Here is a 12,595-nt window from a genome sequence, read left to right on the forward strand (position 1 = left end):
CGCCCCCTAACGTCATCAGGAGCGCGCCCACGAGAGCGTGACGGGATTGGTTGGAACGAGGGCGGTCGGCCGACGCCCCCATCCCGTCCCATCGCGTTGGCCTTTGCGCTTGCTTGGTCCCGGGCCCTGCTTTGGGGACTTCTGACTTGCAGAGCTCAGGGTTCCTAGGTCCAACCGTCGTCTTCCAAGGCCTCGGTCTGAGACAGGCCGACCCGTGAGTAAGACCGTGCACCTTGAGGCACGTCTGCCTTTCAGATTCCTCCATTCTTCAGACTCCTCCCCACCCTTAGTTGTCCCTGGAGAAAGTTGTCCTTTTTCTCTTCCCAACTCCCAGCTGACTTCTTTACTGCTGAGAAGGGATCCCACTGTGCTCTACCCTCTTCTTAGGTTTAGATGCTCCACTGGCCTCTCTCTTTCAGGGAGGTCCGTGCCAGTTCGGAGGTATTGCAGAAAAGAAGGTGCTTTTAATGTCCCAGAGGCCATATTGCTATCTTCCCTGGTTACCCAGGAACCCCGAAGTTCCTCCGGACAGAGAGCTATTGTAGGATTCCAGAGGGATATGCTCTCTCCAGAGCTGCCTCCTTCGAGGCCGCGGTGATTGTGAGGGTTTTTTGTGAGAGGTGGCGGAAATGGAAGTTTCTTTCTGTGTACAGATGAAGGTGATGGTGAGAAGTGGAAAGACAGGTCTAAACGTACTTGAAAGTGTAAATTGCTAACTTGTTCTCGTTTTTATCTGGAAAGAGAGCAATCTTTTATACGCACCAAACTCTGAGTAATATATTTGTGTGTGTCAAATTTTAAATCACTTGATGATTTTTCTCTCAGTATTTTATGTTTAATGACTTATTTATGCTGATACTAAATTTAATTTGCATGCTCTGTGTTGTCCTCTCTCACCTAAATTGGACGAACATTGGAGGCGGCTAGCTTTTAAAGTAGAATCACGTGTAAACAAATTTAAAAGGGATTTGATTCAGAACTGTATGTAGGTGTTTTACCCCTATTTTTTTGAGGGTGTGGCAGATGTTGCTTCATCATTAGGGCAAATGTTGCTTCATTGTTGCTCTTTCACACATTTTAATCACTCATAACTTATTATATTTGCTTTGCATATTATTTCTTTGGTTGTTGAAAGTGTCTCTTGATGGATGTTTTGAGAAAAGTTCAGAAATCCTGTTTCCATCAGCCGAAGTTGTGTTATTATCTAAAAATGATGTCTATTTCCAGTCTTTACCAATTTGTCATGCGATTTTCAGGAAGTCACCTCTTTCCAATCATTTATCCAGGTTTAGGAAAGCCCTACCTGCATTTCGTAAAGCCCTACCTGCAACATTGTAAAGAGCAATATTGCATAGAAACCTGGAATGTTAGGTCCATGAATCAAGGTAAATTCAGCTCAGTCCAGTTCAGTCACTCAGTCGTGTCCGACTCCTTGCGACCCCATGAATTGCAGCACGCCAGGCCTCCCTGTCCATCAACAACTCCTGGAGTTTACTCAAACTCATGTCCATCAAGTTGGTGATGCCATCCAGCCATCTTATCCTCCGTCATCCCCTTCTCCTCCCACCTTCAATCTTTCCCAGCATCAGGGTCTTTTCCAATGAGTCAACTCTTCCCATAAGGTGGCCAAAGTATTGGAGTTTCAGCTTTAGTATTAGTCCTTCCAGTGAACACCCAGGACTGATCTCCTTTAGGATGGACTGGTTGTAAATTGGAAGTGGTCAAAGGGAAGATGGCAAGAGTGAACATCAACGTTTTAGGAATCAGTGAACTGAAATGGACTGGAATGGGTGAATTTAACTCAGATGAGTGTGTATCTACTACTGTGGGCAAGAAGCCCTTAGAAGAAATGGAGTAGTCATCATCGTCAACAAAAGAGTCTGAAATGCAGTACTTGGGTACAATCTCAAAAATGACAGAATGATCTCTATTTGTTTCCAAGGCAAACCATTCAGTATCACAGTGATCCAAGTCTATGCCCCAGCCAGTAAGCTGAAGAAGCTGAAGCTGAACAGTTCTATGAAGACCTACAAGACCTTTTAGAATTAACACCGAAAAAGATGTCCTTTTCATTATAGGCAACTGGAATGCAAAAGTAAGAAGTCAAGAAATACCTGGAGTAATGGGCAAATTTGGCCCTGGAGTACAGAATGAAACAGGGCAAAGGCTAACAGAGTTTTGCCAAGAGAACGCACTGGTCATAGCAAACACCCTCTTCTAACAATACGAGGGAAGACTCTACACATGGGCATCACCAGATGGTCAACACTGAAATCAGATTGATTATATTCTTTGCAGCCAAAGATGGAGAAGCTCTATACAGTCAGCAAAAACAAGACCAGGAGCTGACTGTGGCTCAAATCATGAACTCCTTATTGCCAAATTCAGGCTTAAATTGAAAAAGTAGGGAAAACCATTAGACCATTCAGGTATGACCTAAATCAAATCCCTTACAATGAAAGTGACAAATAGATAGAAGTGATTAGATCTGATAGACAAAGAGTTGCCTGAAGGACTATGGATGGAGGTTCAGAGGTTCGTGATACTGTACAGGAGGCAGTGATCAAGACCATCCCCAAGAAAAAGAAATGCAAAAAGGCAAAATGGTTGTCTGAGGAGCCATACAAACAGCTATGAAAAGAAGAGAAGCTAAAGGCAAAGGAGAAAAGGAAAGATATACCCATTTGAATGCAGAGTTCTAAAGAATAGCAAGGAGAGATAAGAAAGCCTTCCTCAAATGATCAATGCAAAGAAATAGAGGAAAACAATAGAATGGGAAAGACTAGAGATCTCTTCAAGAAAATTAGAGATACCAAGGGAACATTTCATGCAAAGATGGGCACAATAAAGGACAGAAATGGTAGGGACCTAACAGAAGCAGAAGATATTAAGAAGAGGTGGCAAGAATACACAGAAGAACTATGCAAAAAAGATCTTCTTGACCCAGATAACCACAATAGTGTGATCACATGCCTAGAGCCAGACATCCTGGAATGTGAAGTCAAGTGGGCCTTAGGAAGCATCATTACAAACAAAGCTAGTGGAGGTGATGAATTCCAGTTGAGCTATTTAAAATCCTTAAAAATAATGCTGGTGCTGCACTCAATATGCCAGCAAATTTGGAAAACACAGTAGTGGCCAGAGGACTGGAAAAGGTCAGTTTTCATTCCAATGCCAAAGAAAGGGAATGCCAAAGAATGCTCAAACTACCATGCAATTGCACTCATCTCACAAGCATGCAAAGTAATGCTCAAAATTCTCCAAGCCAGGCTTCAACAGTATGTGAACTATGAACTTCCACATGTTCAAGCTGGATTGAGAAAAGGCAGAGGAGCCAGGTATCAAATTGCCAACATCTACTGAATCATCAAAAAAGCAAGAGAGTTCCAGAAAAACATCTGCCTCTGCTTTATTGACTACGCCAAAGCCTTTAACTGTGTGGATCACAACAAACGGTGGAAAATTCTTCAAGAGATGGGAATAGCAGACCAGCTGACCTGCCTCCTGAGTAATCTATATGCAGGTCAGGAAGCAACAGTTAGAACTGGACATAGGACAACGGACTGGTCCCAAATCAGGAAGGGAGTATGTCAAGGTTGTATATTGTCACCTTGCTTATTTAACTTATATGCAGAGTACATCATGAGAAACACTGGGCTGGATGAAGCACAAGCTGGAATCAAGATTGCTGGGAGAAATATCAGTAACATCAGATATGCAGATGATACCACCCTTATGGCAGAAAGTGAAGAAGAACTAAAAAGCCTCTTGATGAAAGTGAAAGAGGAGAGTGAAAAAGTTGGCTTAAAGCTCAACGTTCAGAAAACGAAGATCATGGCATCCAGTCCCATCACTTCATGGCAAATAGATGGGGCAACAGTGGAAACAGTGTCAGACTTTATTTTTTGCGGCTCCAAAATCACTGCAGATGGTGACTTCAGCCATGAAATTAAGAGATGCTTGCTCCTTGGAAGAAAAGTTATGACCAACCTAAACAGCTTTTAAAAAGCAGGACATTACTTTGCCAACAAAGGTTCATCTAGTCAAAGCAATGGTTTTTCCAGTAGTCATGTATGGATGTGAGAGTTGGACAAGAAAGCTGAGCATCGAAGAATTGATGCTTTTGAACTGTGGTGTTGGAGAAGACTCTTGAGAGTTCCTTGGACTTCAAGGAGATCCAACCAGTCCATCCTAAGGGAAATCAGTCCTGAATATTTATTGGAAGGACTGATGTTGAAGCTGAAATTTCAATACTTTGGCCACCTGATGCAAGGAATTGACTCATTTGAAAAGACCCTGATGCTGGGAAAGATTGAAGGCAGGAGGAGAAGGAGATGACAGAGGATGAGATGATTGGATGGCATCACTGACTCAATGGACATGAGTTTGAGTAAACTCTGGGAGTTGGTGATTGATAGGGAGGCCTGCCATGCTGCAGTCCATGGGGTCGCAAAGAGTCAGACACAATTAAGTAACTGAACTGAACCTGCATTTTGCGTGAAATGATTGTGATATTATCTTCTGCAACATAGTCTCAGGCAGTTTTCAGATTACTTTTTTAAAGGTGTATTTTTTATTGAAGTATAGTTGAATTACAATGTTATGTTAATTACTGTGTACTCTGCATGCGTGCTCAGTCATATCCTACTATTTGGGATGCCATGGACTGTTGCCCACTAGGCTCCTCTGTCCATGGGATTTCCCAGGCAGGAATACTGGAGTGAGTTCCATTTCCTTTTCCAGGGATCAAACCCACATTTCTGTGTCTCCCACATTGGCAGGCAGATTTTTTACCACTAGAGTTACCCTGAGTGTTAATTACTGCTGTACAGTGAAGCCTCTCAGTTACACATACATGTACATTTTTTCATGTTCTTTTCATTATGGTTTGTCACAGAATATTGAATATAGTCCCACATGCTATACAGTAGGAGCTTGTTTTCTATCCATTCTATTAGATTACTTTTTATAACATTACTACCCTAGTAGTTCAGTTATAAATTTTTTCTTCTCATCTGCCTTTTAAGCTAGTACGTGCAGTTTATGGCTCAGAAGAAGATGGATGTCTAGGACCCCATGAGTTTAATAGAATAAAAGGCATACTAGTTTAAAGAAATAGGAATTGTTTCTGTTGTATTTCTGTTTAGACTTTGTTCTATGAAATTTTTACCTAGGACACATTTTTTTTTTTAATCTTTTAATGCTTCTTGAGCCTATCTCCTTTTTTTAAAGACACTGCACATAACATTTTAAATTTTAACTTATGTATAATATGTATAATATACTTATAGGTAAGTGCACATATTATATTTGTAAAATTTGATGAATTCCCACAAACTGAACACATCTATATAATAGGAATTCAGATCAAGACCATCACCCTAGAGCTCCTTTCTTTCTTCCTTTCTCAACTAGTCACCACACATAACCACTCTTCTGACTTCTGACATCAAAGATTAGTTTTGCCTAATTCCTAAACATATTTTTACAGCTACATAAAATTCTATAATTTTAAAATACTGAACTTATTTATTTCTTCATTGATGATGTTTCTAAGTTTTCCTAACTATAAGTAAAACTACTAGGGAATGTGTATTTGGTCTAATAATTTTTCCAGGAGTAATGATCCTCAGTGGAATGGCATGATCATTTCAGAGATTGTTTGTGCATGTTACCAATTTGCTTTTTTAAATAGTTAATCTCAGTTAATACTCCCACCGATTGGATTCCTTTTTGTTTTATAATTCCCTAACAAATGTTGGGTATTCTTATTTTTGTTTAAAATTCACTAAATTGATAGATGAGAAATGGTATGGAAAATAGAATTTTGAACTCACTTTACTTGTCTTATGTATTGTAGGGAATCATGAATATATTAATAAAAATTTCCACTCAAAATCCTTTTAAATACTAGGCTCTACATGTTGAGACTGTATGACTCTGATAAGCATTAAATAATGCAGAACTTTCAGTACTGCTTTTCTGTGTGGAATTTTGATAAGCTGCTTTATTTCTGTATTTCTTTGGACTTTAATTTCTACATCTGTAAAATGATGAAATTGGACTTAGTTATGTAGTATAAGACTCTGGGTAATTATCAGGAATATATAGCTCTGATATTAGATCAGTTTATGGAATAGAAGAGAATATATATATATATATATGAAATTTTATATGCATATATTTTGTATAAACAAAACATAAAGAAATATATCTTATATGAAATAAAAAACAGTGTCTAATCTATTGAAGTGTTGGAGATGATAGATTTATAAAGAGGGAAACAGAGCTCTGTGGTATGGAATACTGAAGAGGCCGTTTAATCCAGCTTGTAGTTTCAGGGACAGGGTGTGAATGTATTTGTTAAATGCTTTGCTTTCCAGGATTAAATACTAGCTCTTCTGTGCCTGAGTTTCCTCATCTGTAAAATGGGGATAATATTAGTATAAATTCCTATTTCTTGGTGGTGGTTTGAGGTTTAAAATTGCTGCTCTACATAAAGTCCTTAAACAGTACCTGTCACATAGAAAGCCCTGCATACCAGAGGTTATGCCTTAGCCAAAGTAGTGCATTCTCGGTCAATGGAAGAGCAAGGGCAAGTCATGGAACTTTGACACATGCAGGGCACTGTAGGTGATCCAGAATTTCTAGAATACAAAATGAGTAGAGGTCAAAGAAGTGAAGTGAAGTCAGTCAGTCGTGTCTGACTCTTTGCGTCCCCATGGACTATAGCCCGCCAGGCTCCTTCACCCATGGAATTTTCTAGGCAAGAGTACTGGAGTGGGTCAAAGGCAGAGATAATTCTGAGAGAGAAGCAGGATCAGGGCATAGGGGGCTTAAATGTCTGATTCACCCCTTTTTTCTCCAGCATCCAGTACAATGCCTGTCATAATATAGATGTTAAATAAAAACCTTCTGAGTGAAAAATTAATTAGGAGGCTATGCTGCATCCTCTACATGATGCAAGGCCTTTGAAAAATCTTCACAGTGTAACATGATCATCTCTGCATTGGTGTCAGTGTGCAGAATGGATGAGAGGGGGCTGAGACTGGTCAGCACAACCAGCTGAGAGGCTCTTGAGGAAGAGGACTAGACTAGAACAATGATAGTAGTTATGGACTTGAGGGACCAAAGTTATAAAATATTATGTGTAGGGAACAGAAAAGGAGAAGAAATCATACTTATATACTCTTTTTTCTCTTTTTCTTTCTCATCAGTAAGCTCCTGTTTTGCCAGTCTTGCAAATACATATGCACTGTGCTTCTTTTTCTAGGTCAGTTCTTGTTCTTGTTTGGCATGTTCCATGTTCCATCATGTTGAGGGCTAAGACTCGGCTTTTTTTGCTTTCACCGCATCACCTGAGGCAGCTGAAAGGGTCCTCAGGCTCCAGGCTTATCTGGCAACGACTTCTGCATCAGCAACAGCCCCTTCATCCAGAATGGGCTGCCCTGGCTAAAAAGCAGTTGAAAGGCAAAAACCCAGAAGAACTAATATGGCACACCCCAGAGGGGATCTCCATAAAGCCCTTATATTCCAGCCGGGATACCAAGGACTTCCCTGAAGAACTTCCAGGCATGAAGCCATTCACGCGTGGACCGTATCCCACCATGTACACTTTCAGGCCCTGGACCATCCGCCAGTATGCTGGTTTCAGTACTGTGGAAGAGAGCAATAAGTTCTATAAGGACAATATTAAGGGTGAGATTTTTAATGTGAGACATAGTATTTATGATCAAACATAACACTTCCTCATCTTGGCTTTTTGAAGGGAGGCTAATAGTCTAATCTCTATAGAGCTAATAGTCATTTTATAATCTAGTAGTCAAGGCTATACTTTGAAAAAAAAAAAAAGAATGTTTTTCAATTTACATGGTCAAAAAAATAGATAACCCAGAATAAAGTGCGCAATTCTTGAAAGAAAACAATACCTAAATGCACATTGTATAAAAGGAATTAGGTGAAGTTATATGAAGAAAATTCTGAGACATTGGCTTTGCCTTTGAAAAGCTTTTAATTAAAACTGTCAGGATAGGAATGGGAGGGGAAAATGGTTTATAAGACGACCAAAGAAAGGAATAAATAATATGGTACAGATTTTAGTTTTTGGAGTGGTTTTTATAATTCTGTTTACCATTAAATTTCAATGGGCAAGACAAGAAGAAAAATAAAAGAGCATACAAGTACTAAATAATGTTAACTGTATATAAACAGCCATATCTTCCCATGAATCTTAAAAATATTTCTATCAAAAATTGTTAAGATAAAAAAATCCTCAGATGGACATGAGATCAATATGTTTTATTCCTTCTAGTCTTTATTATAGTGAAGTCTGGAATTCACTTTGTGTGTTTTTTAGTACATGGGAAACAACAGACTCTTAAGAACTAAAGTCTCTTTATGTAAGTTTGTTTTGAGCATAAAGATTGTTTGTTATCAAAGTAGACTGTGATGAGATGAATCAGTACTTTTAGTAGTGTTAAAATCAGTTTACTTTGATGCCAGACTGTTTAATCCTACCTTATTTTCCTTTATATATTTAGCTGGTCAACAAGGATTATCAGTTGCCTTTGATCTGGCAACACATCGAGGCTATGATTCAGACAACCCTCGAGTTCGTGGTGATGTTGGAATGGCTGGAGTTGCTATTGACACTGTGGAAGATACCAAAATTCTTTTTGATGGAATTCCTTTAGAAAAAATGTCAGTTTCCATGACCATGAATGGAGCAGTTATTCCAGTTCTTGCAACTTTTATAGTAACTGGAGAAGAGCAAGGCGTACCTAAAGAGAAACTTACTGGTACAATCCAAAATGATATACTAAAGGAATTTATGGTCAGAAATACGTATATTTTTCCTCCAGAACCATCCATGAAAATTATTGCTGATATCTTCCAATATACAGCAAAGGTATCCTTTGTTATTATAGCTTTTACTATCGTGCTTAGAATGTAGGAATTTTTATAAAATGCCATAACCTAATTTGAATTTGGTAATTGAGTCTGAGTAGTAGTTATAGTATAGTCAGGATATGGGATTTGTGTTTGTATGTATATTGTTAGTTTTTATTTTTTAGTCTTTAATGTACTAGTTTTATGGTCTGTCATTACCTATAGGAGTCTGAACAGTAGGCCTTTATTGTATTTTCTTTATTGTTAAAATTTTTATTCTCTGATAATTGTTAGAATCAGGGAGGGCTCATTATATACGCTTCTTTATTTCTCTCCAGATTTCAGAATCAATTGTGAATAGACACAGGTGTCAGATAGATGAGAATCAAAATAGCAACTTTGTTTCTGCAAGAAAACTGGATTAGAAGATATCACTTGTATCTGTAACTACAATAAGATCCTTAATATTTCACCCCTGAAGTAGGTTCATTTTCCCCAGAGTGGTAGGAAAAGAAGGTTCTTATAGTATTTCTATATTAGCAGCAAACCTTCAACAGGGAAACATAAAGCTTCTTCATTTCCTCTAAGTAATTCATTTATACTTTCCCCTGTCATTCACACTTTACTTTTTGCTGACAATGCTCTTTTCTTATCTACCTTAAAATTAGACCATTATTTCACAGTAAAGGGCAATCATTCTGTAATCAAAACTTATTTTTTTAAAATCTCTTTACCTCTTATAATTGCCATTCTCTCAGTACCCTTGCTAGTATTGCCTACTCTCTTCATTTGATATTTAGCCTTTACACTTTTCCATTTTATTTTTTTTCATAGATTCCATCTGCCCATGTGAATTGTTTAGAATTATACATTCCTATCACCTTTTTCAGTTTCACAAACATGCATAGGAGGATTAGTTGGGCAGTATGTGACAAACACACACAAATAGCAGTATCTTTAAGTAAATGAAGATTCTAAGAGAAGTTCTCTTTCATCTAAGAGAAGTTGGAAGGTAGGCTGTCAAGGTCTTGGTTATATGGAAGCTCCACAGCCATAAGGATTCCTGTGTCCTTTCATTTGGCTTTCTCCTCTATTTTTAGTGTGCCAACTCATGATTAAGGAAGTAGGGAGGTGGACTTTGTTTGGGGAGAGGGACTCCACCCCTCTGGTTAAAGGTGAACTTTCAGAAGGAAAAAACCAAACTTCTACTTATATCTCAGTTGACACACAGAGAGGAGGTTGGAAACGTAGAACACATTGGCACTCTGACTGCATGGTTCATACACAAGAGGAGAATGGAGAATGGTTCTTAGGGTAGATAGTAGCAATCTGCTATTATGGACTTGGACTTTTAACCTTGTGAAAGACTCTAATGTCACCTGCAAGTTCAAAATTGCTTTATGTAATTCTTCATGTAAGTGATAAATGTGCTAGTTTCATATATTGATGAAATATGTTATATTGAAGTACTTTGTAAACTTTTATGTTATTCCTTTAAAAAAAGTTACTTGTGGTAAAACACATATAACATAAAATTTATCATCTGAGTCATTTCCAAATAAACCATTCAGTGGTTTTAAGTTCATTCACTTTGTTGTGTAACTATCACCATCATCCATCTCCAGGATTGTTTTCATCTTGCAGAAGTGAATCTCTGTGTCTATTAAATACTTTCCATTCTCCCTTCCCTTCGGCCCCTGGCAAACACCATTCTACTTTCTGTTTGTACTTATAAGTGGAATCATAGAGTATTTATATTTTTGTGTCTGGCTTATTTCACTTAGCATACTGTCCTCCAGGTTCATCTACATTGTAGCTTGTGTCAGAATTTGCTTCCTTTTTAAGACTGAATAATACTCCAGTATTCTAGTATTTCTGTTATTCTTAAAGAAATTCTATTAAACTGCTCTCAGTAGGGAAGCACCTGTTTGCTTCCTTGCTGCTTTCTTTGTAACTGTAAATATACTCAAGTAGTCTGTCAATGCCATGTAATTCAGCCCCCTTATTACTTTGTAATGAACGTTTTTCAAGAGCTGTTGGTTATTAAAAGTATTTGCAAGTGTAAAATACAGATAATCCCTACCATACCAACAACTAACTTTTTTTGAATACTTTATATATAGGCATAATACTAAGTGGCTTTGGTGAGCCATTTCTGTTAATCCTACAACTCCATGAGGAAGATAGAATTATGATATCTATTTTATACTTTAGGAAGCCAAGGGATAACAAGGTTGAGAAAATTGCCTACAGTCCTCTGGCTAGTTAAGTGATATGACTATAATTTGAGCACTCCGACTTGAGTTCACATTCTGAACCCACTGTAATGAGTGTCTTGTGATTTATTATTTATTATTTATTTTTGATTAATTCTTGGAAGGATAATAGTTTTTTTTGTCTTGGTTCTGCGGGTTCTGTGTGATATGTACCCTACCTAACATGACATTTTAGGGGAATAGTGGATTAGTGATTGTCGTAGAAGGAACCTGTCTGAGATATCGGAAGCATTAAATGTCATAGTAAATCAAACTGAAATCTTTGAATTTTAAGTCATGCGTTTTTCCTGTTTAGTTTTCATATACAGTACTAGCACTGAATCATTTTCTTTTTTCCCCCCACTGTGTACTTATTTATGTTCAGATAAGATAATTAATAAGTAGCTAACAATAATTAAATTTATACATCTTCAGCACATATGCCCAAAGACTTGAGGTCTTAGGACCTCTTATGAAGTCAGAGGCATCAATTTCTAATTAAAGATGTTATCATTCAGTTCTTGGGCCAAAGGTTACATTCCTAATCTCAGCCAACTAATTCAGTGTTTAACTTTTAGTGCTGATCAATGGTTGATGATTCCTTTTCACTAGGAAATAAAACAGGTACATGTAGTCCTTTGTGATTCATTGGATGAGCCATTTAAATTGAAAAATGAATGTAACTAAACATTAAATATTTTCAGTTAATGTTATATCTGAATTGAACATCATTTTCAAGTAGTATTATTTCATAGAAAATAAATTTAATAGAACCTTTTTAATATTTTTATTTAAAGTTGTGTTTTTTATTATTTTATATAGCACATGCCAAAATTTAATTCAATTTCAATTAGTGGATACCATATGCAGGAAGCAGGGGCTGATGCCATTCTGGAACTGGCCTATACTATAGCAGATGGTTTGGAGTACTGTAGAACTGGACTCCAAGCTGGCCTGACCATTGATGAATTTGCACCAAGGTGAGTAAATTAAGCTCAAATATTACCTCAACATTAAAAAGTTGATAAGACTATTTTATGATTGTACAGCAAAATATATTGATACAATGAATTTGTGTATATAAATATACCAGATTCTTTTAGGGAATAAGCTAGTACTCTTTATAATTATTAATAAAATTCAGAGTTAAGTTTGACCATACCTCTTTGTAAATTAGAGGAATTTTGTTCTCTGCTATTCTGAAAATAATTAACTGACACATTTTGAAAAATAATTTAAAAATGTAAATATAATTTTCAAGACAGATTTGTTTTTGTTCTTTTAAAAGACAAGTCCTCTATTATAGGTTTAAGGTTATTGAAGTACATATGCTTTGATTTTAATTCAAATTAAGTTATTTGAAATTAAAATCTGAGCTTTTGTGTGTGTGTGATGCATTTAGTTTTATTTTCCATTTTATAATTAGATTTTGGACTTAACATTACTATTTT

The 12,595-nt window shown here is 37.2% G+C and overlaps 1 protein-coding gene across 3 annotated transcripts in view; it reads left to right on the forward strand.

The window, feature by feature from the left end:
- The first annotated feature begins 20 nt into the window (after window positions 1–20).
- Window positions 21–12,595, forward strand: part of MMUT (methylmalonyl-CoA mutase) — a 40,463-nt gene continuing 27,888 nt past the window's right edge. Inside the window, exons 1-4 of one of the 3 annotated variants that reach the window (XM_040249493.1) lie at window positions 21–238; window positions 7,274–7,698; window positions 8,541–8,908; window positions 11,967–12,124. In XM_040249493.1, coding sequence (XP_040105427.1) covers window positions 7,314–7,698; window positions 8,541–8,908; window positions 11,967–12,124 — 911 coding nt within the window. In that variant the 5' untranslated portion in view covers window positions 21–238; window positions 7,274–7,313. The remainder of the gene's footprint in view (window positions 239–7,273; window positions 7,699–8,540; window positions 8,909–11,966; window positions 12,125–12,595) is intronic. The other 2 variants (XM_040249495.1, XM_040249494.1) reach the window with 2 other exon arrangements.

This window comes from Oryx dammah, unplaced genomic scaffold, assembly GCF_014754425.2.
Source record: "Oryx dammah isolate SB20612 unplaced genomic scaffold, SCBI_Odam_1.1 HiC_scaffold_11, whole genome shotgun sequence".
NCBI lineage: Eukaryota > Metazoa > Chordata > Mammalia > Artiodactyla > Bovidae > Oryx > Oryx dammah.